Raw genomic sequence first — 24,644 nt, forward strand, 5'->3', positions numbered from 1 at the left:
ACTGAGTAATCTGTCAGATAAGCGCTTGTTATTTATAACCCCCTGCAGATTATGTACAGCTTCATTCAAGCTCCTGCCTTTTTTAATAGCAATGGGTCAGCTGGGCTTGAGGTGATTGCACTGCTTCCTTGGGCACAGGAGCCCGGATGTTGCCATTTGAGAGATCTCGCTGTGTACAAATTAGCTGCCATGTTTCGCACAATTCTACAGCGATTGCAGTTCAATTATTATAAATCATTTAGAACATCTAGAGGTTGTGAAAGATACTGTAGAAATGCAAGTCTCTTTTTAACGCCTGCCTGAGGGGGAAGAGGCTTCATTTATTGCCTCAAAGACAGTATGGAATCATAGAAAAATTACAGTGCAGAAAGAGGCCATTCAGCCCATCGTGTCTGCACTGGCCAAAACGAGAAAAAAGAAACTACCGCTCATTTTAATCCCACTTTCCAGCACTTGGTCCATAGCTCCAACAGTGCAGTGCTCCCTCAGTACTGACCCTCCGACAGTGCAGCGCTCCCTCAGTACTGACCCTCCGACAGTGCAGCGCTCCCTCAGTACTGACCCTCCGACAGTGCAGCGCTCCCTCAGTGTATGCCCCTCCGACAGTGCAGCGCTCCCTCAGTGTATGCCCCTCCGACAGTGCAGCGCTCCCTCAGTGTATGCCCCTCCGACAGTGCAGCGCTCCCTCAGTGTATGCCCCTCCGACAGTGCAGCGCTCCCTCAGTGTATGCCCCTCCGACAGTGCAGCGCTCCCTCAGTGTATGCCCCGCCGACAGTGCAGCGCTCCCTCAGTGTATGCCCCGCCGACAGTGCAGCGCTCCCTCAGTGTATGCCCCTCCGACAGTGCAGCGCTCCCTCAGTACTGACCCTCCGACAGTGCAGCGCTCCCTCAGTACTGACCCTCCGACAGTGCAGCGCTCCCTCAGTACTGACCATCCGACAGCGCAGCGCTCCCTCAGTACTGACCCTCCGACAGTGCAGCGCTCCCTCAGTACTGACCCTCCGACAGTGCAGCGCTCCCTCAGTACCGACCCTCCGACAGTGCAGCGCTCCCTCAGTACCGACCCTCCGACAGTGCAGCGCTCCCTCAGTACCGACCCTCCGACAGTGCAGCGCTCCCTCAGTGCCGACCCTCCGACAGTGCAGCGCTCCCTCAGTACCGACCCTCCGACAGTGCAGCGCTCCCTCAGTACTGACCCTCTGACAGTGCAGCGCTCCCTCAGTACTGACCCTCCGACAGTGCAGTGCTCCCTCAGTACAGACCCTCCGACGGTGTAGCACTCCCTCAGTGTATGCCCCTCCGACAGTGCAGCGCTCATTCAGTACTGACCCTCCGACAGTGCAGTGCTGCCTCAGTACTGACCCTCCGACAGTGCAGTGCTCCCTCAGTACTGACCCTCCGACAGTGCAGTGCTCCCTCAGTACTGACTCTCCGACAGTGCAGTGCTCACTCAGTGCTGACTCTCCGACAGTGCAGCGCTCACTCAGTGCTGACTCTCCGACAGTGCAGCGCTCACTCAGTGCTGACTCTCCGACAGTGCAGTGCTCAATCAGTGCTGACTCTCCGACAGTGCAGCGCTCACTCAGTACTGACCCTCCGACAGTGCAGCGCTCATCCAGTACTGCCTCTCTAACAGTGCAGCGCTCCCTCAGTATTGACCCTCCGACAGTGCAGTGCTCACTCAGTGCTGACTCTCCGACAGTGCAGCGCTGGGAGCATCAACCTGGATTATGTGCTGAAGTCTCTGGAGCCGGACTTGAACCAAGAACCTTTAGACTCAGAGCTGAGGTTCCCACTGAACCACAAGTGACCATAAATATGAGCTACACTATTTAAATTCTGACAAAGGGCCACACCATGCAAGCATGCATGGTTTTTTCTGATGCTACCGTTCTGCACATTTCTGGCTTTTTTCCCCCAGACGTTTGTCACTGAATATGATCATACTTAAAATGTTGGTGGTGGTTCAACTTTCTCATTCTTCAAAGGTATATTTGAATTGTTCAGTTCAGACTGGCCTGAATTTTGAGAGTTAGGATGAAAGGGCGATGTGACGATGGGTGTCAAAAGCAAAAGTGTCAAAGTGCCTTTTCCTCCAATAATTATATATTTCTGCCAAGACGGGGCAGATCAGGGGGTCGGGTGAGGGTTTAATTGTGCGAGACAGGGGTCTGTAGAATTGACACACTGGGCAATGGCCCTGCTTACTCCAAATCCTCAGTATAAATATAGAGCTAGGGAGAAGTCCAGAGCAGAGGTTAATCCCCTGCCTTTCTGTCTATTCTGAGAGCGAGATATATAATCTGTTTATGTTGATGCGCTGGCACTGTGCTTCAACACTTGAAAGCATCATCTTGCCTCTTGCAGGTCTTCCTGAATGCGAGCAGTCAGTCATTTTCATTGCAACTTGGATCCCTGTGCTCATGCTAATCTTAAATTATGCAGTTTTGGATTTACTCTTGGAAGGAGGGAAAGTGTTTCTGATAACAGGAATGGGGGACTTCTGCTTTGACCGTCATTGCAGTGAAAACCTCGGATTCAGCGAGGGACTCCAAGGTGATTAGCTGATTCTATTATTGGACTAGTAATCCAGAGAACAAGAATTGAATCTCACCCTGAACAGTTTGAGAATTTGAATACAGGCTTTTTTTAAATTACAGAATCCCATGGTGTAGGAGGCCATTCAGCCCAACATGCCCTTGCTGACCCTATGAAAGAACTATCCAATTAGTTCCACTCCCTTTTTCTCTCCCCATAACCCAGTAAAGTTTTCCCCATCAAGTATTTATCCAATTCCCTTCTGAAAGATCCTATTGAATCTGCTTCCACCACCCTTTCAGGCAGTGCATTCCAGATCACAACAACTCGCTGTGTAAAGAATTTCACCTCATCTCCCCCTCTGGTTCTTTTGCCAATTATCATGAGTCGGTGTCCGCTGGTTACCGACCATCCTGCCATTGGAAACACATTCTCCCCATCTAGTCTACCAAAACCCTTCCTAATTGGGAATGTCTCTATCAAATCGCCCCTTAACATTCTCTACTCCCCAACTTCTCCAATCATCTACATAACTGAAACAAAAACAGAAAATGCTGGAAAAATCAGCAGGTCTAACAGCATCTGCGGAGAGAAAGACAGAGTTAATGTTTCGAGTCCGTATGACTCTTCTTCAGAGCTAAAGAGAAGTAAAAACGTGATGAAATTTATACTGTTTAAGGGGGGTGGAGTAGGTAAAGTTGGATAGAAGGCCAGCGATAGCGGGGGCAAAAGAGAGATTGCCAAAGATGTCATGAAGAAAAGGACAAAGGGGTGTTAGTGGTAGTGGTACTGGCTAAAGGAGGTGCTGATGATGGCATTAAGGTCAGAAAGCAGAATGTGGTAATAGCTGGACAAGGGTAAGCACTCTAGAAAGAACAACGTGAACAAGTGACAGATGGCCCTTGTGGGGGCAGGGTGAGGGGAGGAGACGGTGATGGGGAAAAAAAGATTGAAAATAGGATGAAAGGTGGGGATAAAACAATGAATAAACGAATAAAAATGAAAATAAATAAAAATAAATGGTCCAACCCACCGACAAGGGTGGTGCTGTTGTTGTCTGGCGTACTGACCTCGACCTTGCAGAGGCTGAACGCCAAATCTCAGACACTTTCTCCTACCTCCCCCTGGACCATGACCCCACCACTGAACATCAAGCCATTGTTTCCAGGACTGTCACTCACCTCATCTCCTCTGGAGATCTTCCTTCCACAGCTTCCAACCTCATAGTCTCCAACCTCTGACGGCCCGCTTCTACCCCCTACCCAAAATCCACAAACAGGACTGTCCCAGCAGACCGATCGTGTCAGCCTGTTCCTGCCCCACGGAACCAATTTCTTCCTATCTCCATTCTCTCTCCCCTTGTCCAGTCTCTTACCACCTACATCCATGATTCCTCTGAAGCTCCACGTCATATTAATAATTTCCAGTTCCCTGGCCCTAGCCGCCGCCTCTTCACCATCCCCCACCAGGATGGTCTGAGGGCTCTCCACTTCTTCCTTGAACTGAGGCCTGAACAATCCCCATCCACCACCACTCTCATTTGTCTGGCTAAACTTGTTCTCTCACTGAACAATTTCTAACAATTTCTCCTTAAACTTGTCTCACTTCCTCCAAATAAAAGATGTGGCTATGGATACTCGCATGGGCCCCCAGTTATGCCTGTCTCTTTATGGGGTATGTAGAACATTCTTTGTTCCAGTCCAACTCAGGCCCCCTCCCACAACTCTCTCTCCAGTACATCGATGACTGTATCAGTGCTGCTTCATGCTCTCGTCTGGACTTGAAAAAATTGATCGATTTTGCTTCCAATTTCCACTCCTCCAGCACCTTCACATGGTCCATCTCCGACACTTCCCTTCCTTGACTTCTCGGTCTCCATATCTGGTGATAAGACTGTCCACCAATATTTATTACAAGCCCACCAACTCCCACAGCTACCTCGACTACAGCTCCTCACACCCCGCTTCCTGTAAGGACTCCATCCCATTCTCTCAGTTCCTTCGCCTCCGTCGCATCTGTTCTGATGATGCCATTTTCCAAAACGGCACTTCTGACATGTCTTCCTTCTTCCTTAACTGAGGTTTCCCACCCACTATGGTTGACAGGGCCCTCAACCACATCTGACCCATCTCCCATGCCTCTGCCCTCACACCTTCCTCTCCCTCCCAGAACCATGATAGGGTCCCCCTTGACCTCACTTTTCACCTCACCAGCCTCCGCATTCAAAGGATCATCCTCCACCATTTCCACCAACTCCAGCATGATGCCACCACCAAATACATCTCCCCCCCACCACCCCCCCGTTGGTATTCTATAGGGACTGTTCCCTACGGGACACCCTGGTCCACTCCTCCATCACCCCAACACCTCAACCCCCTCCTCATGCAATCGCAGAAGGTGCAACTTTTGCCCTTTTACCTCTTCCCTCCTAAACGTCTAAGGGCCCAAACACTCCTTTCAGGTGAAGCAGTGCTTCACTTGCACCTCCTTCAATTTAGTCCACTGCATTCGCTGCTCCCAATGTGATATCCTCTACATTGGAGAGACCAAACGCAGACTGGGTGACTGCTTTGCAGAACACCTTTGGTCTGTCCGCAAGCGTGACCCAGACCTCCCTGTAGCTTGCTATTTCAACACACCACCCTGCTCTCATGACCACATGTCCGTCCTTGGCCTGCTGCAATGTTCCAGTGAAGCTCAGCGCAAACTGGAGGAACAGCACCTCATCTTCCGATTAGGGACTTTACAACCTGCGGACTGAATATTGAGCTCAACAACTTCCGACCATGAACTCTCTCCCCTATCCTCACCCCTTTTTTAAATATTCAATTTTTTTATCCACTTAGTTCTATTTATTTTCTTATTTTTCATTTATTCATTGTTTTATCCCCACCTTTTATCCTAGTTCCAATCTTTTTTCCCACCTCTGACCCCTCCCCCCACCCCACCTCCACAAGGACCACCTGTCACTTATTCATGTTGTTCTTTCCAGAGTGCTTACCCTTGTCCTATTATCACCTCTGCTTTCTGACCTTAATGCCACCATCAGTACCTCCTTTAGCCAGTGCCACCACCATTAACACCCCCTTTGTCCTTTTGTTCATGACATCTTTGTCAATCTCTCCTTAGCCCCCACCTATTGCTGGCCTTCTATCCAACTTTACCTACTCCACACCCTTAAACAGTATAAATTTATTCACATTTTTACTTCTCTTTAGCTCTGAAGAGTCATACAGACTCGAAACGTTAACTCTGTTTTTCTCTCCACAGATGCTGTTAACCGGCTCAGTTTTTCCAGCATTTTCTGTTTTTGTTTCAGATTTCCAGCATCCGCAATATTTTGCCTTTATCAACATTACTGATCCCTGGAGTCATTCTAGTAAAATCTCTTCTGCACCTTTTTCATGGTCTCGTCTTGACATTCTCCCTAAAAAACATATAATCACAGTCCCAGAGATAGCACATGTTTGTGAGAGTGCAGTAATTTTATTGCCGGACTCAAATAATCCAGAGAACGCCCGATGAAAGAGACATGTCGAAGCTTTTCATCTTGCACTCAACAGGACACCTGCAAGAATACCAACATAATGGGGAAAACATGTGAAGAGAGTGCTGATTGGTTGGCAAGTGGCACTGCCATGGAGAATGCACCACTGATGGTGACTGATAGTTAATTGCCAAGCGTTGTTTGAAATTTATATCAGGCAGCTTGATCCTGATTGGTCAAGGCATTGCCCCCAGTAATGAGTCAGCGATTGGCTGTCACTTATTTTGTTTAGCTGAAGCAGGCGCAATGTAAGTACATGTTCTTTGTCTGTAAATTGTGTATTAATACATAAGGCCTGTTTTTTGCAGACAGAAATAACAAGTGCATACATTTTGCTTTTATCCATGTGCATGCATTTTGAAAATTTGAATTCAGTTTTTAAAGATCTCAAAATAAATGTTTGCATTTAGTAAAAGTGATAATTAGCAATCTGGTTGTCTCTTAATTGCCACCACCAAATCCATCCCCAGAGTCCATCAGTTGTACCAAACCAGATCATGGATAATAAATGCTGGCCTTGCCAGCAACACCCACATTCTGAGAGTGAATTAGCACATTTTGTTCTTTAGGAGAAGTTAGTGTGCAGAAAGGGGCAAGCTAATGTTTTGATGCTGCACTCGCTGTGAGTATCAGGATCTGAAGGTGATTTGTGATTGGATCCCTCATGCTCCAGATGAGGTGGCCATTATCAGTGATCTTGGGGGGTGGGGGGAATGGTGGGCAGAGTCTAAGGGCTTACATTTCCCCACTCAGGGTGGCCTAATAGCCCCGAGTACTTTCTGTAGTTATCAACAGGCTGAGACACACCCACAGTGGCAGCAAGTGGGGATCAAATTCAACCAATCGACTGGACATTTATTCTAGCCCCTAGCCTGCAAGGTAGGACATTATGTAACAATGACCACTCCGTGGCACAGTGGCTAATTCTCGTGTGCTCCTGTACCATCTGCCTGCTCGCAGGGCGATAATCACAGCCTTAAGTGGAATGCAAAGGGCAGGAGCTGGCCACTCAACTTAATTGGCCTAAACCGGTGTTAATGTTCCACATGAGCCTCCACTAATCCCATCAACATTTCCTTCTATTCCTTTCTTCCTCATATGTTTATACAACTTCCCTCTTAAATGTATCTACATTATTCACCTCATCTATTCCCTATGGTAGCAAGTTCACATTCTCACCACTCTCTGGGTAAATAAATTTCTCCTGAATTCCCGATTCCATTTATTAGTGACTATCTTATATGGATGGCACTTAGTTTTGAATTATCCCACAAGTGGAAATTTTTTCTCTATGTCTACCCTATTGAAGACATCTATCAGGTCCCCTTTCAGCCAACTCTTTTCAAGAGGAAAGAACCCCAGCTTTCCCAGAATCACCCATGTCCTGGGGGCAATTTTGTTTTAACAGACACTCAGCACAGAAGGCTGGAGGCTGTTCTGACGTCTCTGGTTCAATATTAGATTGGAGAGTGCGTTCATTCAGAAGATTGCGAGGGGACTTCTAAGTGATTTGTACAGGAACGGTTCTGTCTCTTGTTGTCCTGGCCAAAGTTTCTCCGTCACCAGGGGGTAAAGGGGTATTAATTTGCTGCTGTTTGTGGGACCTTGCTGAGCCAAAATGACTGCTGCCTTTGCCACATTTTAAGAGTAGCACTTTGTATGCTGAACCATTTTGGGATATGGGATCTGAGAAAGCCAGATAGAAAGGCAAGTCTACTTTGCCTTTAACAGCCAGTCAGTCCATGTGCTTTTAGCATTCTGGCTGTGGCTGCAGCGTAGTTTGCATTCTGCTCACATTCTGAAAAGCTGCTCAAGCTTCCCAGTTCAACATACAAAGGAGGTTTATTTTTTGCCACTTCAGTGAAAGTCGCTCATCGAGCATTTCAGTCTTCATTGTACCCTGATCCAAGTGCAGCCCCTCACACACACAGAGGGCTTTGTTTACCTCGATTTTACCCTCCTGTTCCTCCAAATTTCCCTCCCTCTCTTTATCTCCATTGCATAGCAGCGATAGCAGTAAACAAGCTCAGGGGCAGATAAGGTGTGCAGCTGCCTTTGGGAGATCCTCTCATTGCCTCCCATTAACTGCCCCCCTCCCACCCTTCAACTCCCTCGACAGAACGAGCTGCAGGGTGAACACGGACTGAAGCTTGACTGGACCACATGTCTAATGTAGAATCTGCAGTAGCATTTTTTTATTCATTCATGGGATGTGGGCTTCGCTGACTGGGCCAGCATTTATTGCCCAACCCTAATTGCCCTTGAGAAGGTCAGGGTGAGCTGCCTTCTTGAACCACTGCAGTCCCTGTGGTGTAGGTACACCCACAGTGCTGTTAGGGAGGGAGTTCCAGGATCTTGACCCAGCGACAGTGAAGGAATGGTGATACCTTTCCAAGTCAGGATGGTCACTTCCAGGTAGTAGTGTTCCCATGTGTTTACTGCCCTTTTCCTTCTAGCTGGTAGTGGTCGTGGGTTTGGAAGGTGCTGCCTCAGGAGCCTTGACAAGTCCCTGCAGTGCATCTTGTAGATGGTACACACTGCTGCTACTGTGCGTCGGTGGTGGAGGGAGTGAATGTTTGTGGAAGGGGTGCCAATCAAGTGGGCTGCTTTGTCTTGGACGGTGTCAAGTTTCTTGAGTGTTGTTGGAGCTGCACTCATCCAGGCAAGTGGAGAATATTCTCAACTGTCAGGAGCCCCAGGAGTCTCTTTTTAATAGCTCAACAACCTGGTGTCACACCCAGCAGTGTGGAGCAGTAAAGCACCAGGTTTAATTCTGGCCTTTGCTAAATCAGCTGATCTCAGTATGGTGGAAGAGTAGAGGCAATTGGCCTCAGCACCCAATACGCCTGGGTAGTGAGGATAAAGAGCAGTCAGCCGTTAGCAGTTATTGTTGAGGGCAGGATTGAGCGTCTGCCCTGATGCTGCCCCCTGCTAACCCACCATGATCCCACATGACTGTCTGATTTTACTGATCAATGGTCACTTCAGTGAGCTGCCAGAGGGCAGCACAAGCTCATTTTCAGGCAGGAAATAGCTGAATAATAATCAGGAACAGAAATCCTGAGACCACTCACCTTGGTCCTTCCAAGTCTACATGGCTCAGTTACAGATTGAAAATCCATCAAGGGGTGATTACTGGTCACTGAACTGCTGAACTTTAGCGAGCGTAGGAATTAAGAGCAGGAGTAAGCCACCTGGCACCCCCCCGAGCCGTGGCTGATCTGATTTTAATCCCAACTCCACATTCCCACCTAACCCATATAACCTATTAGTCTGGTAAACCTTCTCTGAACTGCTTCCAATGCATTTACATCTTTCTTTAAATAAAGTGACCAATACTGTACACAGTTCTCCAAATGTGGTCTCACCAATGCCCTGTATAACTGAAGCATAACATCCTTACTTTTGTATTCAATTCCTCTCGCAATAAACAATAACATTCTATTAGCTTTCCAAATTCTTGACTGATGCCCCTCTGCTCTCCTTTAGTTGCATGTTGAGTACTTTTTTTTTAAGTTCAATTCTCGGGATGCAGCGGTTGCTGGTTGAGGAGGAGCTGCCACAGGGGCCTGAGAAGATAACTGAGTGGCTTGATGGGAGTTAAGAGCCAATCATATTGGAGGCAAGTCCAGGCCTGGACCAGATAAGGACACTGTGTTTCTTCCCTAAAAACGATGTTCATGAACCAGCTGCATTTTTACAACAATCCAAAATCTTCAGTCATCGTTACTGGCTTTTTATTTTTCAACTGAATCCAAAGTATCAAAGTTCCATGGTGGAATTTGAATTGATTATCTCTGGATTACCTACGTTACTATACCCTTAAACATGGACATCATCAGGCTGCTGTTCAACACAGCTGCATATCCTCTCTCACTACAGGCAGGAAGTTCCTGTCCGCACAGCTGTTTGCAACACACATAGGCACAGTTTAAAAAATAGTTGTGAAGGACAAGTTTAGGACAAGGATGACTCATTATCCAGAGGGATCCCGAGTTTTATAAATAGAAGCAAAGAGAACACAAGCAAGGAAGTTGTGCTAAGTCTTTATAAAACACTGGTTAGGCCTCAGCTGGAGCATTGTGCTCAATTTTGGCCACCACTCTTTTGGAAGGATGTCAAGGTCTTCAGGAGGATACAAAGATGACCAGGATGGTATCAGGGATTAGTGACATCAATTACAGACTGTTCTCCTTACAGCAGAGAAGGGTAAGAGATTTAACAGGGATGCTCAAACTTATGAAAAGTATTGCTAAAATAAATAAGGAGAAACTTTTCAGTGACAGGAGGGTCAGTAACCAGAGGACACAGATTGAAGATAATTGGCAAAGGAACTAGAGGGGAGGTGAGCTTTTTTTTAATGCAGCAAATTGTTGTGATCTGGAATGTGCTACTTGTTAGGACAGTGGAAGCGGCTTCAATAATAACTTTCAAAAGGAAATTGGAAAGCAAAAGGAAAAATATACAGGGCTATAAGAGCAGACAAGTGGGACAATTTGACTAGCACTTTCAAAGAGTCAGCACAGATATAATGGGCCAAATGGTCTCCTTCTGTTGACATCATTCTGTAACAGCTTAACAAACAACTTCAGACTAGAAGAGGAAGTCAAGAGTGTTATCTGCGAGGATAGGACAAGTGTTGTGCCCAAGGGTCCACATCGTACAAACTGATCGTAACTCCACCTCTGTCACCAGTCTGAAGTCCTACCACCACAATCTCACTGTGCACAGCTTGGCTGGCAAAATTTCCAGTAATACATCAGTGAATGTAATAGTTGTGAAGTGCCTTTTGGATACCATCAGCAAGTGTTTTCTTTCTATTTATCCCTCACACAACCAGATGGACACCTTGCGCCCAGCGGAGGAAGGTGGTAATAGGAAATGTTCTACATAATCTCTGGGGGGGTTGGGGGGGAGACACTCTGCTACTCCAGACTACTGAGGAAAAGGCAAAACTTGTTCTGTGAAAAGAAACTTGACACATACCAGGAGACACAACCAATAGGAGAGTTAATGGGCAACCAGCATGGTGAGGGGCCTAATAAATCCACTAGGGAATTCAGGAGAAGCTTCTTCACCCAGACAGCGGTGTGAATGTGGAATTCACTCCCAAAGGGCGTGGTCGAGTGGAATAGTATAAATACATTTAAGAGGAATCTAGATAAACACTTGAGGGAGGATGGAAAAGAGGATACATTGATAGAGGGGCCAGTGAAATAGGGTGGTAGGAGTCTAGTGGACAACATAAACATCAGCATGGACCAGCTGGGCTGAATGGCTTGCGTTTGTGCTGTAAATGCTTACTAATACATTGTGAGAAATATGCTCCTGTTGTTAGTGCAACTGCATCGCAATTCAGATGTTTCAGAAAATAAATTGCTGGCTTCAGAGGTAAACACAGGTGTACACGATCCCACACATGGCACAGACTACCTCACTCTCTCAACAAGCACCATCATGAGTGAGAAAGGAATAGAAGGATATGTTGATATTTACATGAAGCGGAAAGGGAGGAGGCGCTTGTGGGGCAGGCACTTAACAGCTTCAAAATTTCTGCTGTGACTGATGCTGACAACTGCTCGAACCATAAAACGACATTAAAACAGCTGGCAGGGGACAGACCTGTCCCCACTAGTACCATACCCCAGTGTTATACAGTGACAGACCTGTCCCCACCAGCACTGTACCCCAGTGTTATAGTGACAGGCCTGTCCCCACCAGTACTGTACCCCAGTGTTATACAGTGACAGGCCTGTCCCCACCAGTACTGTACCCCAGTGTTATACAGTGACAGGCCTGTCCCCACCAGTACTGTACCCCAGTGTTATACAGTGACAGGCCTGTCCCCACCAGTACTGTACCCCAGTGTTATACAATGACAGGCCTGTCCCCACCAGTACTGTACCCCAGTGTTATACAGTGACAGGCCTGTCCCCACCAGTACCGTACCCCAGTGTTATACAGTGACAGACCTGTCTCCACCAGTACCGTATCCCAGTGTTATAGTGACAGACCTGTCCCCACCAGTACTGTACCCCAGTGTTACACAGTGACAGACCCGTCCCCACCAGTTCTGTACCCCAGTGTTACACAATGACAGACCCGTCCCCACCAGTTCTGTACCCCAGTGTTATACAGTGACAGATCCGTCCTTACCAGTACCGTACCCCAGTATTATACAGTGACAGACCTGTCCCCACCAGTACTGTACCCCAGTGTTATACAGTGACAGACCTGTCCCCACCAGTACTGTACCCGTGTTATACAGTGACAGACCTGTCCCCACCAGTACTGTATCCCAGTGTTATACAGTGACAGACCTGTCCCCACCAGTACCATACCCGTGTTATACAGTGACAGACCTGTCCGCACCAGTACCATAACCCAGTGTTATACAGTGACAGACCTGTCCGCACCAGTACTGTACCCCAGTGTTATACAGTGACAGACCTGTCCCCACCAGTACCATACCCGTGTTATACAGTGACAGACCTGTCCCCACCAGTACCATACCCGTGTTATACAGTGACAGACCTGTCCGCACCAGTACCATAACCCAGTGTTAGACAGTGACAGACCTGTCCGCACCAGTACTGTACCCCAGTGTTATACAGTGAAAGACCCATCCCCACCAGTTCTGTACCCCAGTGTTATACAAGGACAGACACATCCTTACCAGTACCGTACCCCAGTGTTATACAGTGACAGACCTGTCCCCACCAGTACTGTACCCCAGTGTTATACAGCGACAGACCTGTCCCCACCAGTACTGTACCCCAGTGTTATACAGTGACAGACCTGTCCCCACCAGTACTGTACCCTAGTGTTATACAGTGACAGACCTGTCCCCACCAGTACTGTACCCCGGTGTTATACAGTGACAGACCTATCCCCACCAGTACCGTACCCCAGTGTTAGATAGCTCAAAATATTCTATGCAAAAATAACCTAAATTTGCTGAACAGCATCTAAAATTGTGTTGCTGGCTGTTTTTTCAACCGAAGCGGAAACAGTTTGGAAGTTTCACACACCCACTTACAACGCAGTGAATTCCCAATGTTATAAATTCAACTCTGCCATAAAAACTTTCTCCAGTTCCGTGTCAACACTTGCCCTGCAACATAGTCTTAGTTCTACTGTGCTTTTTCTACTTGTAGCTGAATCTGGGCTTGTGACTTTATTAACTCCTTGTGTCCTGAACTGGGTGTTTGTACTTTTTTTTATGCTCGACTTCTTCAATCTCTCTATATGCAGACAAGGCAAACACTTGTTGTGATGAGATTTGAGCTGGATTGATAAACTGTTTTGTGTCTCAATTAAGTTGAGCATAAGAACAGTAACTGTGATTGGACTCACTTCAATCAGTCCATCTTATTTTCACATAATGGTAACAAAAATAAAGAATATGTCATACTTCCACAAATCAATGGGTCATCTTAATTGACTTAGGCAAGATAATTTCCAACTCCGCTCCTGCATTTCTAAACTCTTTGTCTCATTGACAGATCACCAAGCTTTCTCAAAGGGCAATCTGACTGTCACTACAGCCTTAGCTGAACATGGCCATCCTTGCCTTTACTCACAGCTGGTAGGAAAGTCCAGTTGAATGTCCAACATGAGCAAAGCCCCACATCAGTGACTGTGAGGTGCTAATCAACAACAAACACAAGATAATAAATTGCTTACCTACACAGTCCTGGGTCCTTATACATCTGCAATTAGCATATTAACCACCTTTTGGCTGGGTGCCTTGTTTTTTTAAAAAAAGGAATGTGGAGTGAATACACTTTTCTTCAAAAGGAAGTAACTTTTCTCTAAATCCTAACAGTGGAAAACAATAGTCAAAACATCCCATATTGTGTCACGCAATCTAACGATAATACAAGGAGTGTTGACACCTTTGGCATTGCAGCACTAACAATTTTCTCCTGCTACACCCGATTACCACATAATATCCACCACTCTGTGGGTTATATACACCATACAGAGTGTGACAAAAGTAAGGCACTCTACATTCCGCTGCTTTCACCTAAACTGAAACACATTTTTAACTGGGCTCATGGATGGTATTTGTCTGATGGTTTTTAATGCAAGGATAAAACTGTTTAGGTGGGAAGTGAGTTAGACAATGGTATCTCCCGTTTGGGACCTGGGTTTCTGATTTACTGCAGTCTGGTGGGATGTAACTGTTTTCTTGTGAGTAGTGAGTTAGTGAGAGTTTCAGCTTCCGGAAGCCACAGAACAGTCTGTGTAGGAGATGGAAAGCAGGCTGCGTTAGCTGGCGCTGCTCTTCCGAGTATTGTTGGTGGTGTTGGTGGGCTGGGGGTGGGGGGGGGGGGGGCGCGGTATGTGTGTGCACGCACATGCTTAAGACAGAATTTTAATCCAGCACTAATAGTCCTTGCCTAACCATACAGATAGCAATCAATCACAACTAAATAGGTACTCTCAGTATGAGCACATACAGCATGATAAATTCCCAACTATAGAAATGAACATTCCAATCTTATGTTTAGTTTTTGGGTACTTCTTGTTTGAGGCACTTGTGTCTGACGATGGCGCAATAACAACACTGCAGGGTGAAAGAACTCAGAACCAGTTTCTTCAGTTACAACCCATAGCTGGCAATAGAGAAAAACATGCAGTTACTGCATGGAAATCAACAACTTTTCAAATCACAAGTTTAAGGATTAAAACAACACTAAGATTCAGCAGGTCTGGCCCTGAATTGACACACGAACAAATCACACACCATACAGTTCTGGATATCTACTTTATCAGTGTCTCTGGCACTATGATAGGATGCTGGCTTCTCTCCATCTTTGGTTTCTATCCAACTTCACACAGGCAATGGGCACATATTCCAACCCCCACCCCCCCCCCCCCCCCGCCCCATGTTTGCCCCAGACTCCAGACTTACTCCTGATGTTCCTTTTTAGTAAATTAGTTACAGCTTTATGTATCTCAGGGTGTTGGAATTCTTCCTTAAAATAACTGAAGTCTATGCAGTTCCAAGAAAAGTGTGAATTACATCAAAATTGTCATGTTTTGAAAAATAATATTTGCTAGGTGACATCACAGAACAGACAGTCTGAACCTTCCCTTGCAATATTCTAACTGACAGTTGCAGCAGGAATAAACACACTTCTTAAAATGTCATTCACTGGGAGAGAGATTCACTCAATTTGGGTTTAACAACGTGAACGGTTTTGAAGGCAGCTCCCTCAGCCCAAATGCTGGGGTCCCACTATAATCTCACTCCTTCCACTGTTGGTCCCTGGATACTCTCTGTCAGCATGTACATGAGCTGACTGCCCAGAACATTCGAAAGGAGGTAAATCCTGCCTCCCTCCCACCCCCACCCCTTGTTGCCCCCCTCAGTTTGGTGTATCTACAGGCTCCTGTCACTCTGTGGCCCCAGCCCTGCTCCCTCAAGCCTCGGCAACCGAAACTTTTGGGTTTGGGGTACTCGGAGGACCTCCGAGGCTCTGCGCCTCCATCCCAACCACCACCACCACCAGCACCACCACACCTGCCCCCAACCTCAGGATCTCCTGAAGGGACCCACTCTCCCCAGAACTGGTACCTGGTTTTGGGGGCACATGGGCTCCGAAACTGTGAGATCCACCTCTATGAGCGTCTGGTTCTGGGGTACTTGGGCTCTTTTTCCCTCTCTTCCAGCCCTGGATACCTTGGCTTTGGGAGCACTGAAGCTCTGTACCCCCCACCTACCCACCCCACCAAATCTCCTACCCTTCCTTCGCTGTTGCAGTGTAACTTGCCCCTTTAAAGGCGGCTCTACTCACTCTGCGTGATCTTCTGCAGCCCCAACACGTCCTCGGGGGTCACGCTCTCCTTCTTCAGCAGCTCCTCCTCGGTGGTGGCCGGGAGCCCCTCGCTCGGCGGCGCCTTCTTCACCTTCATGCCGACCGTCTCCTGGTTCTTGGCGCTGCTGCTTAGAGCTTTGGTGCCAGAAAAGCTCATGTCTCTCCGGCTCCCACCCCACCCCCTGCCCGGAGCCGAGGCTACTGCTCCCGCTGGCGCCGCCTGCCCCGGATCCGCTATTGCTCCGGGATCCGCTCTTACCTGGAGCGGAAATCAAACCGTTACAATGTATCCAGTGCAGACTCTACCACTCACTCCCGGGGATAGATACACTCACCCATCACTGCACATGGACTCTTCCTCCTTCCCTCCTCTCCCACAAACATTCCATTCATAAAATTTGACACGAACAATGAATAGAGGGGGATTTACCCCTCCCATCAGCAAAGGCTCACATTTCAAACCCGCTCCTTCCCGTTATTCCCCCCCTCCTCTCTCAAGGAATGGTGCAATCCGTTTGCGATACCTGGGCAGCAAATTCATTCAAAAACAAACCAGCTTTAATTCATATTTTATTGCGTTTATATTTTAAGTTAACGATAGTAACTGCTTTTCTGAATTATATTATAAATAAAATGCGGCATGTTGCAGGAATAGCAGCTATTTATGCAGAAGACGGTTCCCCAAATGGAAAGTCTGGCATCTCTGTCAGCACAAGCAGCCTAATCTGGGGCCCCTGTTAAATCAGAGCTCCCACTACTGGGCACTATCCTGTGCCTGCTGGAAAGCGTCTAAGAATCTCAGGTGAGGACGTGCTCTCCTGGCCGGCCTCCGACCTTGCATTTGTAAACTTCAGCTCAACTAAAACTCAGCTGTTAAGTGTCCTAACTCGCAGCAAGACCCGTTCGCTCATCATCCCTGTCGTCACTGACCTACTCTGGCTCCTGGTCCAGCAACGCCTCATTTTTAAAATTCTCATCCGTGTGTTCAAATCTTTTCTCATTCCTCCATATCTTCTCCAAACTTAAACTTACCAGCATCTCTGCCTTGCTTTAATTCTAGCCTCTTGCACATTACCAGTTTTAATTGCTCCACCACTGGCAGCCATGCCCTCAGCTGCAGAGGCCCTAAGCTCTGGAATTCCCTCCCTAAATCTCTCTGCCTCTCTTTCCTCCTTTAAGATGCTTAAAACCTGTCTCTTTGACTGAGCTTTTGGTCCTAATATCACCTTTTGTGTGTCAAATTTTGCATGATAATACTTCAGTGTAAAGCATTTTGGGATGTTAAAGGTGCTGTATAAATGGATATTGAAGCTGATGGCAGGATTGGGTCTAGCAGTGATACTCTGATTCACTAGTACTGTATTAACAGGTCATCAACCTGAAACATTAAATCAGTTGCTATCTAAATTGCAGAGTATTTCAAGCATTTTCTGTTTTTATGTCAGATTCTCAGCATCTGCAGTATTTTGCTTTGGTATTACTCAGTGTGAAGGCTCAAAACATAGAAGGGACTTATACGAGACATGTGTTCCTGGAAGTGCACCACAGTGACAGTTATACAGAAATACATGCCATGGGGAGAAAAAAAATTGAAAAACGTTCACAACACACTATCAGGAGATGCTTTATTTCAGATGAGACATGAGCTCCCAAATACCTTCTCAGGTGAGCACAAAAGATCCCATGGCCACTATTTTGAACAGTAGGGCAGCACCTGCCAGTGACCTGGAACCACTATCTATCCTTCAATGTTGCTTGAAAAAGATTATCTGGTCATTATCTCATTGTTGTTTGTGGGAGATTTCTGGGCACAAATTGACTGCCAGGTTTCCTACATTACAAGTGACTACACATCAAAAGTACTTCATTGGCTGCGAAGTGCTTTGGGACATTGTGAGGTTGAATAGTGCTGGAGAAATTATTGGGACTTAAAGCCGATTAATCCCCAGGGCCTGATAATCTACATCCCAGGGTACTAGAGGAGGTGGCCATGGAAATAGTGTGGATGCATTGGTTGTCATCTGCCAAAATTCTGTAGATTCTGGAACAGTCCGGGCAGTTTGGAGGAAGGCAAATGTAACCCCACTATTTAAAACAGCAAAAGGGCTTAAAACAGCAAATTACAGACCAGTTAGCCTAACATCAGTGGTAGGGAAAATGCTAGTCTATTATAAAGGAAAATATCAACTTAGAAAATATCAACAGGATTAGACAAAGTCAACATAGATTTATGAAAGGGAATCATGTTTGACAAACCATCTGGGTGTTTTTTTAAGGACATAACTAATAGAATAGATGAAGGAACCAGTGGATGTGGTGTATTTTGATTTTCAGAATGCTTTTGATAAAGTCCCGCTAAAGAGATTAGTGTGTAAAATTAAAGCACATGGGATTGGTGGTAATATATTGGCATGGACTGAGAATTGGTTAGCAGACAGGAAACAGAGTAGGAATAAATGGGTCTTTGTACACTGAAAGCAAGCATGCAGGTGCAGCAAGCAGTTAAGGCGGCAAATCGTATGTTGACCTTCATTGTGAGGACTTGAGTACAGGAGCAACTGCAACAGTCTTACTGCAGGGCCTTGGTGAGACCACACCTGGGGTATTATGTGCAGTTTTGGTCTCCTTACCAAGAAAGGATATACTTGCCATAGAGGGAGTGCAGTGAAGGCTCACCAGATTAATTCCTGGGATAGCAGGATTGTGTATGAGGAAAGATTGGGCTGACTAGACCTGTATTCACTGGAATTTAGAAGAATAAGAGGGGATCTCATTGAAACATATAAAATTCTGACAGGGCCTGACAGACTGGGTGAAGGGATGATATTTCCTCCAGCTGGAAGGGGGTGGGGTCTAGGACAAGGGGTCACAGTTTCACGATACGGGGTAGGCCATTTAGGACTGAGATGAGAAACTTCTTCACTCAGAGGGTGATGAATCTTGGAATTCTCTGCTACAGAAAGCTGTGGAGGCCAAGTCAGTGAATACATTTAAGAAAGAGATAGATAGATTTCTGAACTGAGAGCAGGAGCATGGTGTTGAGACAGAGGATCAGCCATGATCATATTGAATGGCAGAGCAGGCTCGAAGGGCCAATGACCTACTCCTCCTATTTTCAAAATTAATATATGAAAGGCACTATAGCAACAACTACTTATATTTATTTATGCAAATGTTTTTGAAAATTGCCATGTAAAGTCACCCTAGCAACCAGCACACTAGAGTTTTGATGGCAGAGATAAACTGAAAATTTCTGAGCTGTTCCAGTGTGGCTGTAATACTCACCCATACTGTGAAATTTCTCCCTTATAGCTCACATTCATCTACTTATTCTAGCCATGCCCACATGTCAACAAGTAAAGGTCTGAGATGTGAATTACACCAAGAGTCATGAGGGACCTCAAACTACAGCCCAGGGTGAATGATTCCAAAAAAATCACACTTGCCCATAGAAGCAGAGAATAGAGTCGTGGATTGGTTACAGCACAGGAGGAGGTCATTGGGCTCATTCAGGCTCTCTGGATGAGTGCAATTTAACTAGTCCCACTACTCTATCCTTTCCCCAAAATTTTCCCCTGCAAATTTTACTCTTTCAGGTGCTTATCTATTCCCATTTGAAAGCCATTATTGAATTTTCCTCCAACACCCTTTCAGGCAGTGCATTCCAACTTGTAACCACTCTGCTTAAAAAAGGATTTTCCTCATGTCGCCTTTGGTTTTTTGTCAATTACTTTAAATCAACACTATTACTCATTACGACAGCCAGCAGAACTCATTGGGTTTGTGTGTGCAGGTGGAAGCCAGGTATGAGAATGGTTGTGTACAATGTTCTTCTCTGTAATAGGCACTAAAAAATGTCTAAGACACAAGACTTAGGACAAGGCTTAATAGCTCAGCCTTTAGAAAAAGGAATAGGCTATTCAGCCCCTCAAACCTGTTCTGCTGATCTGAATTTATACATCTTTGATCCATATCCCTTGATATCCTTAGCCAACAAAAATTTATCAATATAATAAAAGCAAAATACTGCAGATGCTGGAAATCTGAAACGAAAACTAAAAATCCTGGAAAAACTCAGCAGGTCTGGCAGCATCTGCAGAGACAGAAACACTGTTAACGTTTCAAGTCTGTATGACTCTTCTTCAGAGGTCCTCTGAAGTCATATGGATCGAAATGTTAACTGTGTTTCTTTCACCACAAATGGGGCCAGACCTGAGTTTTTTCAGCACTTTCTGTATTTATTATTAAAAAATTTTCAATCTCAGTCTTGAAGAGTTGCTTTCACAGGAACACTGTGTTATATTGCTGTCTGGGTTGTTTGAGTGTCAACTTGACTCAGTTGGTAGCAGTCTAGGTAAGAGAATCTAGATCAGGAGGTCCTATACCAGGCTATTGGTGTGAAATCTAGTCTGGCACTCCAGTGCAAGTCTGAAGGAGTGCTGCATTGTCAGAAATGCTGCAATTTGGACTAGATGTTAAACTGAAGCTTTGTGTGGCTATTGTGGACGTTAAACATCCCATGGCACTACTCAAAGGTGTCCTAACCCATATCCCTCCCCAAATCAAATCAATTCTCACCTGATCTACACATATTACTGTGTAGCTAAATACCCCTTTCTCTAGACTGAGAAACGGAGGTTAATTTTAGTACCTCTCTCAGTACCACATTGAGCCATTAGGAAATTTGTCATACTCTCTTAATTAATGGCATATTCACCCCTTGTCCTTGGAAGCATAGGTCCTAGTCAAAAGCAGGGTGAGGTGCGTGCTTCTAATGCTCCTTCGATGTTGCAGTGGAACAGACCGCTGAAAAGTAAATGAGTAGTTTCACACTTCTTCCTCCATACAGGAGGGTCCCACTCTGTGCTTCACCCCACCCGTTCCATTAACTCATCCTTCCTATGTGGGAAGTCCACTCACCCCTGTGTGTAATTGGGATTAGTGTGTCAGAAAAGATAGGGAACATAGGACGATAACATCATGGCTGATCTGGGTGTGGTCTCAACTCCACTTTCCTGTCTGCCCCCCATAACCATTGACTCCCTTGTCGATCAAAAATCTGTCCAACTCAGCCTTGAATAAATTCAATGGCCCAGACTCCACTGCTCTCTGAGGAAGAGAATTTCAGACTAACAACCCTCAGAGTAAAAAAAATCTTATCTCCGTCTTATTCTTAAACTGTGCCCCCGGTCCTAGACTCCCCCAACAAGAGGGAGCATCCTCCTGGTATCCACACAATCAAGTCATTTCAGGATCTTATGTTTCAATAAGATCACCACTCATTCTTCTAAACTCCAATGGGTATAGACCCAATCTGTTCAACTGTTCTTCTTGAGATAAGCTCTTCATCCCAGCAATGAGTTGAGTGAACCTTCTCTGAATTGCTTCTAATGCAATTATATCCTTTTTCAAATAAGGAAACTATACAAAGTGCTCCAGGTGTGGTCTCACCAAGGCCCTGTACAGCTGGAATAAAACTTCCCAACTGTTATATTCCATTCCCCTTGCAATAAATAAATAAACAAACAGACCAAGATCACAACACTTTGGGGAGTAGGAAAATAACATTTCATCTATACACCCACACAAGGCTCCCTGGAAAAAAAAATACAATAAACAAGAAGCCGGAACTGTGAAACTGATACACCAGCAGGCAATAGAAAGTAATGTGGTCCACTGTAATTCTGTCCTTGGTCTGAGTCTGCCCTTATCCAGAACTTACTGCAGAAAAGTGACCAGCTGCTTCCACTGTGGCACGTTTTCAGTGTCCCCTGCTGGTCAGCATGAAGGCTGAGAGGCAAGAATACTGACTTACGGAAAGATGGCTGTTTTAAGAACAGTTGGATCTGTAGAAAAAGCAGCCTACTTACAGGAGGGGAACTATCCTGGATGAAACAGCATCTTTAATTTATATACAGGGCAGTAGCTATCCCATATATGTACAGGAGGAGGACTATCCTGGGTAAACACTGTCTTATAATTATATAAGACACTGAATTTAATGCTGGAATATTGCTGTTCTTCATATAAAGAAAATATTTTTATTTCTATAGCAGTATTCACCACCTCAGGACATCCCAAAACAAATGAAATACTTTTGAAATGCAATCACTTTTATGATGCAGCGTTGTGGTAATGTCACTGGATTAGTAATCCAGAGACCCAGGCTAAAGATCTGGGGCATGGGGTCAAATCCCACCATGGGAGCCTGTGGAATTTGAATTCTGTTAATAAACCTGATCCAGGTACTCTCACCTAGACTGCTACCAACTGAGTCAAGTTGACTCCTGGTCTTCAATAATCTAACCAGTTGAAGTAATTAGTCTACAGAGACTAGTCCCTTCATTATTTTAAAAACCTCAATCAAACCACCCGAGTCTACTATCTTCGCTACAAAACACAGATCCAACTCTCTGATTCTATTTGGTTAATTAAGATAAAAGCAAAATACTGCCAATGCTGGGAATCCGCAATAAAAACAGAAAATGCTGGAAATGCTCAGCAGGTCTGGCATTGCCAGTGGAGAGAGAAATTGAGATAAAGTTTCCAGTCAATGACTTTTCATCAAAACCAAGATTTCCAGCATCCACAGTATTTTGTTGTTATATTAATGGATAAGTAAGATGCTTTAAACATGGAATTAGTCTAGTGACCCTCCTCTGCAGCCTTTCCACAGCCACAATATCACCCACCATGTGAGGAGACCAAAACTGGATACAGTATTCTATCTGCGGCCTAACCAAGGTCTTGTACAAGATAAAATATTATGCTTTGTTTTATAAATCTTAATTAATACTTCTGTCATTATAATCTAATTACTGTGTTCAGATCCTACAATTCTACTCATCATGCAGCAGGAATTCTTTAGTAATGAGTTGATTAAACACAGTGATACAAAGCAGTACTTACAAGATAAAACATAACATTTACTATGTAACAGCCCCACTTAATTAAAGACCTCACATCAGGGAGTTGGGGAAAGGTGGTCAAGAAGAAAGAAAGGGGCAAATTGAGAAATTGAAACATTGGGGAAGAGATTGAGAGAGAGGAAATGAGAGAGAGAGATCCAGAGAGGTACAGCAAGGCAGAGGAAGTGACGAGTGACACACATGGTAAGAGGTGACAGCCACAGACACATAGTGAGATAGATGGAGTGGAGAGACACAGATTGGGGGAAAAGGCGGGGGGAAAGAGACAGACACAGCCAGAAAAGAGAGGGGATGGGGAGAGAGACCACCAGAAGAGGGAATAACCATATGGGAGGAAATGATTTAATCTCTAACTTGGCATCTTCTTTTAATTGTTTATGAACATTTCAGCAGATGATTGAAAAGCTACATAAACAAAGATGCAGGCTTCCCCTAGAAATAATTTTACACAAAAGCCTGTATGAAAAGCAGTACAGATACACATTCTGGCATTTAACATACCTTCATATCTAGTATCCCCTTGTACTTACTGCATGGAGGTGGGCTGCTATGTCTGGTGTGTGTACAACCAAAGCAATACTGCCCCAGAAACAGGACAGGTACGATGGCAGACACCACAGTAAGCAAAAAGGTTTAGGTCCCTGATGGCCTGTGGCTAGAGAAATGTCCGGTGTAACAAGACATAACAATCAGAAGGAGCTAACTTATTGTGTGTGGAGTTGGTCAATCTCTCCCTTGATTCCAGGTTTGACTGGCATCAACGATCTGAACTCTGGCCAAGGATTTGGGGGACAGGCATTTGTAGACATTATGGGCGTGTTCCATATAGGATCTGATTTGACTGTGATACTGCCTGTGGTTGAGTAGCCCAACTGCATCATATATTAAGAATGTCTGAGGTTACAGGGCTGCAAGTATCTGTAGAACACCATCCCATCATGATTCCATTGCATTCAGGAAAGAGGACAACTCCTCCCAATAAATTAAACTGAACAAAATCTAAAACATTTCTAACACAGAGCCCCATCATTCAATATTTTTTCATAATTGAGACGTTCTAAGTCCGTGAGGAGCCATTAGTTCCTCAGATACAATGCAACTCCTCCTCAATCCACCTTCTTTCTCCATCTAAGGTCCTTGCCCGTCTTCAACAGGGACAGCACAATGGGGACACACATCGGCAGAAACAAGGGGATGTAAATGGCAAACTTCTGATCGTCCGGGAAATACAGGAGGTGGAGGAGAGATGGATCAAAGAAAGCTTTCTCAGACGAGGTGATGGCCTCTTTGCTGGCCATGAAAGCTGGCAACAGTCTCCCAGCCTCCAGCTCCTCAAGTGATCGCTGAATGGAAGCTACAGCATTGTACACCTGTGAAGAGTAAGAGAGTCTTGGATAAAGATCCTGCTATGGAAGGAAAAAAAGACACTAAAATTTGGATAAACACCCAGCCTACTCATTATTATTGAGCACAGGAGACCATTCAGCCCAATGTCCCTGTGCCAGCTTTCAAAATGAGCTACCCAATTAATCCCACCTCCCTGCACTTTCCCCATAGCCCTACACAACTTTCCTTTTTAAATATTTGTCCAATTCCCTTTTAATTGCTATTCAACTTGCTTCCGCCACCCTTTACAGCAGTGCTTTGCAGATTATAACAACTGGATGTTGAAAAATAAATCTTCTCCTCTCCCCTCTGATTCTTTTGCAAATTACATTAAATCTGTGTCCAGTGGTTGCTGACCCTTCTGCCAGTGGAAACAGCGTCGTCTTATTAACTTTATCAAAATCCTTCATCATTTA

General features: G+C 45.5%; 2 protein-coding genes across 2 annotated transcripts in view; both read right to left on the reverse strand.

Moving 5' to 3' along the window:
* The window catches only part of unc119a (unc-119 homolog a (C. elegans)), a 36,896-nt gene extending 20,738 nt beyond the window's left edge, over window positions 1-16,158 (reverse strand). Inside the window, exon 1 of the mRNA XM_041197729.1 lies at window positions 15,893-16,158. Within this exon, the coding sequence (XP_041053663.1) occupies window positions 15,893-16,070 (178 nt within the window). The 5' untranslated portion in view covers window positions 16,071-16,158. The remainder of the gene's footprint in view (window positions 1-15,892) is intronic.
* A 6,604-nt stretch (window positions 16,159-22,762) lies between these two features.
* Window positions 22,763-24,644, reverse strand: part of pigs (phosphatidylinositol glycan anchor biosynthesis, class S) — a 58,410-nt gene continuing 56,528 nt past the window's right edge. The window contains exon 11 of the mRNA XM_041198096.1: window positions 22,763-24,212. Within this exon, the coding sequence (XP_041054030.1) occupies window positions 23,949-24,212 (264 nt within the window). The 3' untranslated portion in view covers window positions 22,763-23,948. The remainder of the gene's footprint in view (window positions 24,213-24,644) is intronic.

Source organism: Carcharodon carcharias, chromosome 10 (assembly GCF_017639515.1).
Source record: "Carcharodon carcharias isolate sCarCar2 chromosome 10, sCarCar2.pri, whole genome shotgun sequence".
In the NCBI taxonomy this organism is placed as follows: Eukaryota; Metazoa; Chordata; class Chondrichthyes; order Lamniformes; family Lamnidae; genus Carcharodon; species Carcharodon carcharias.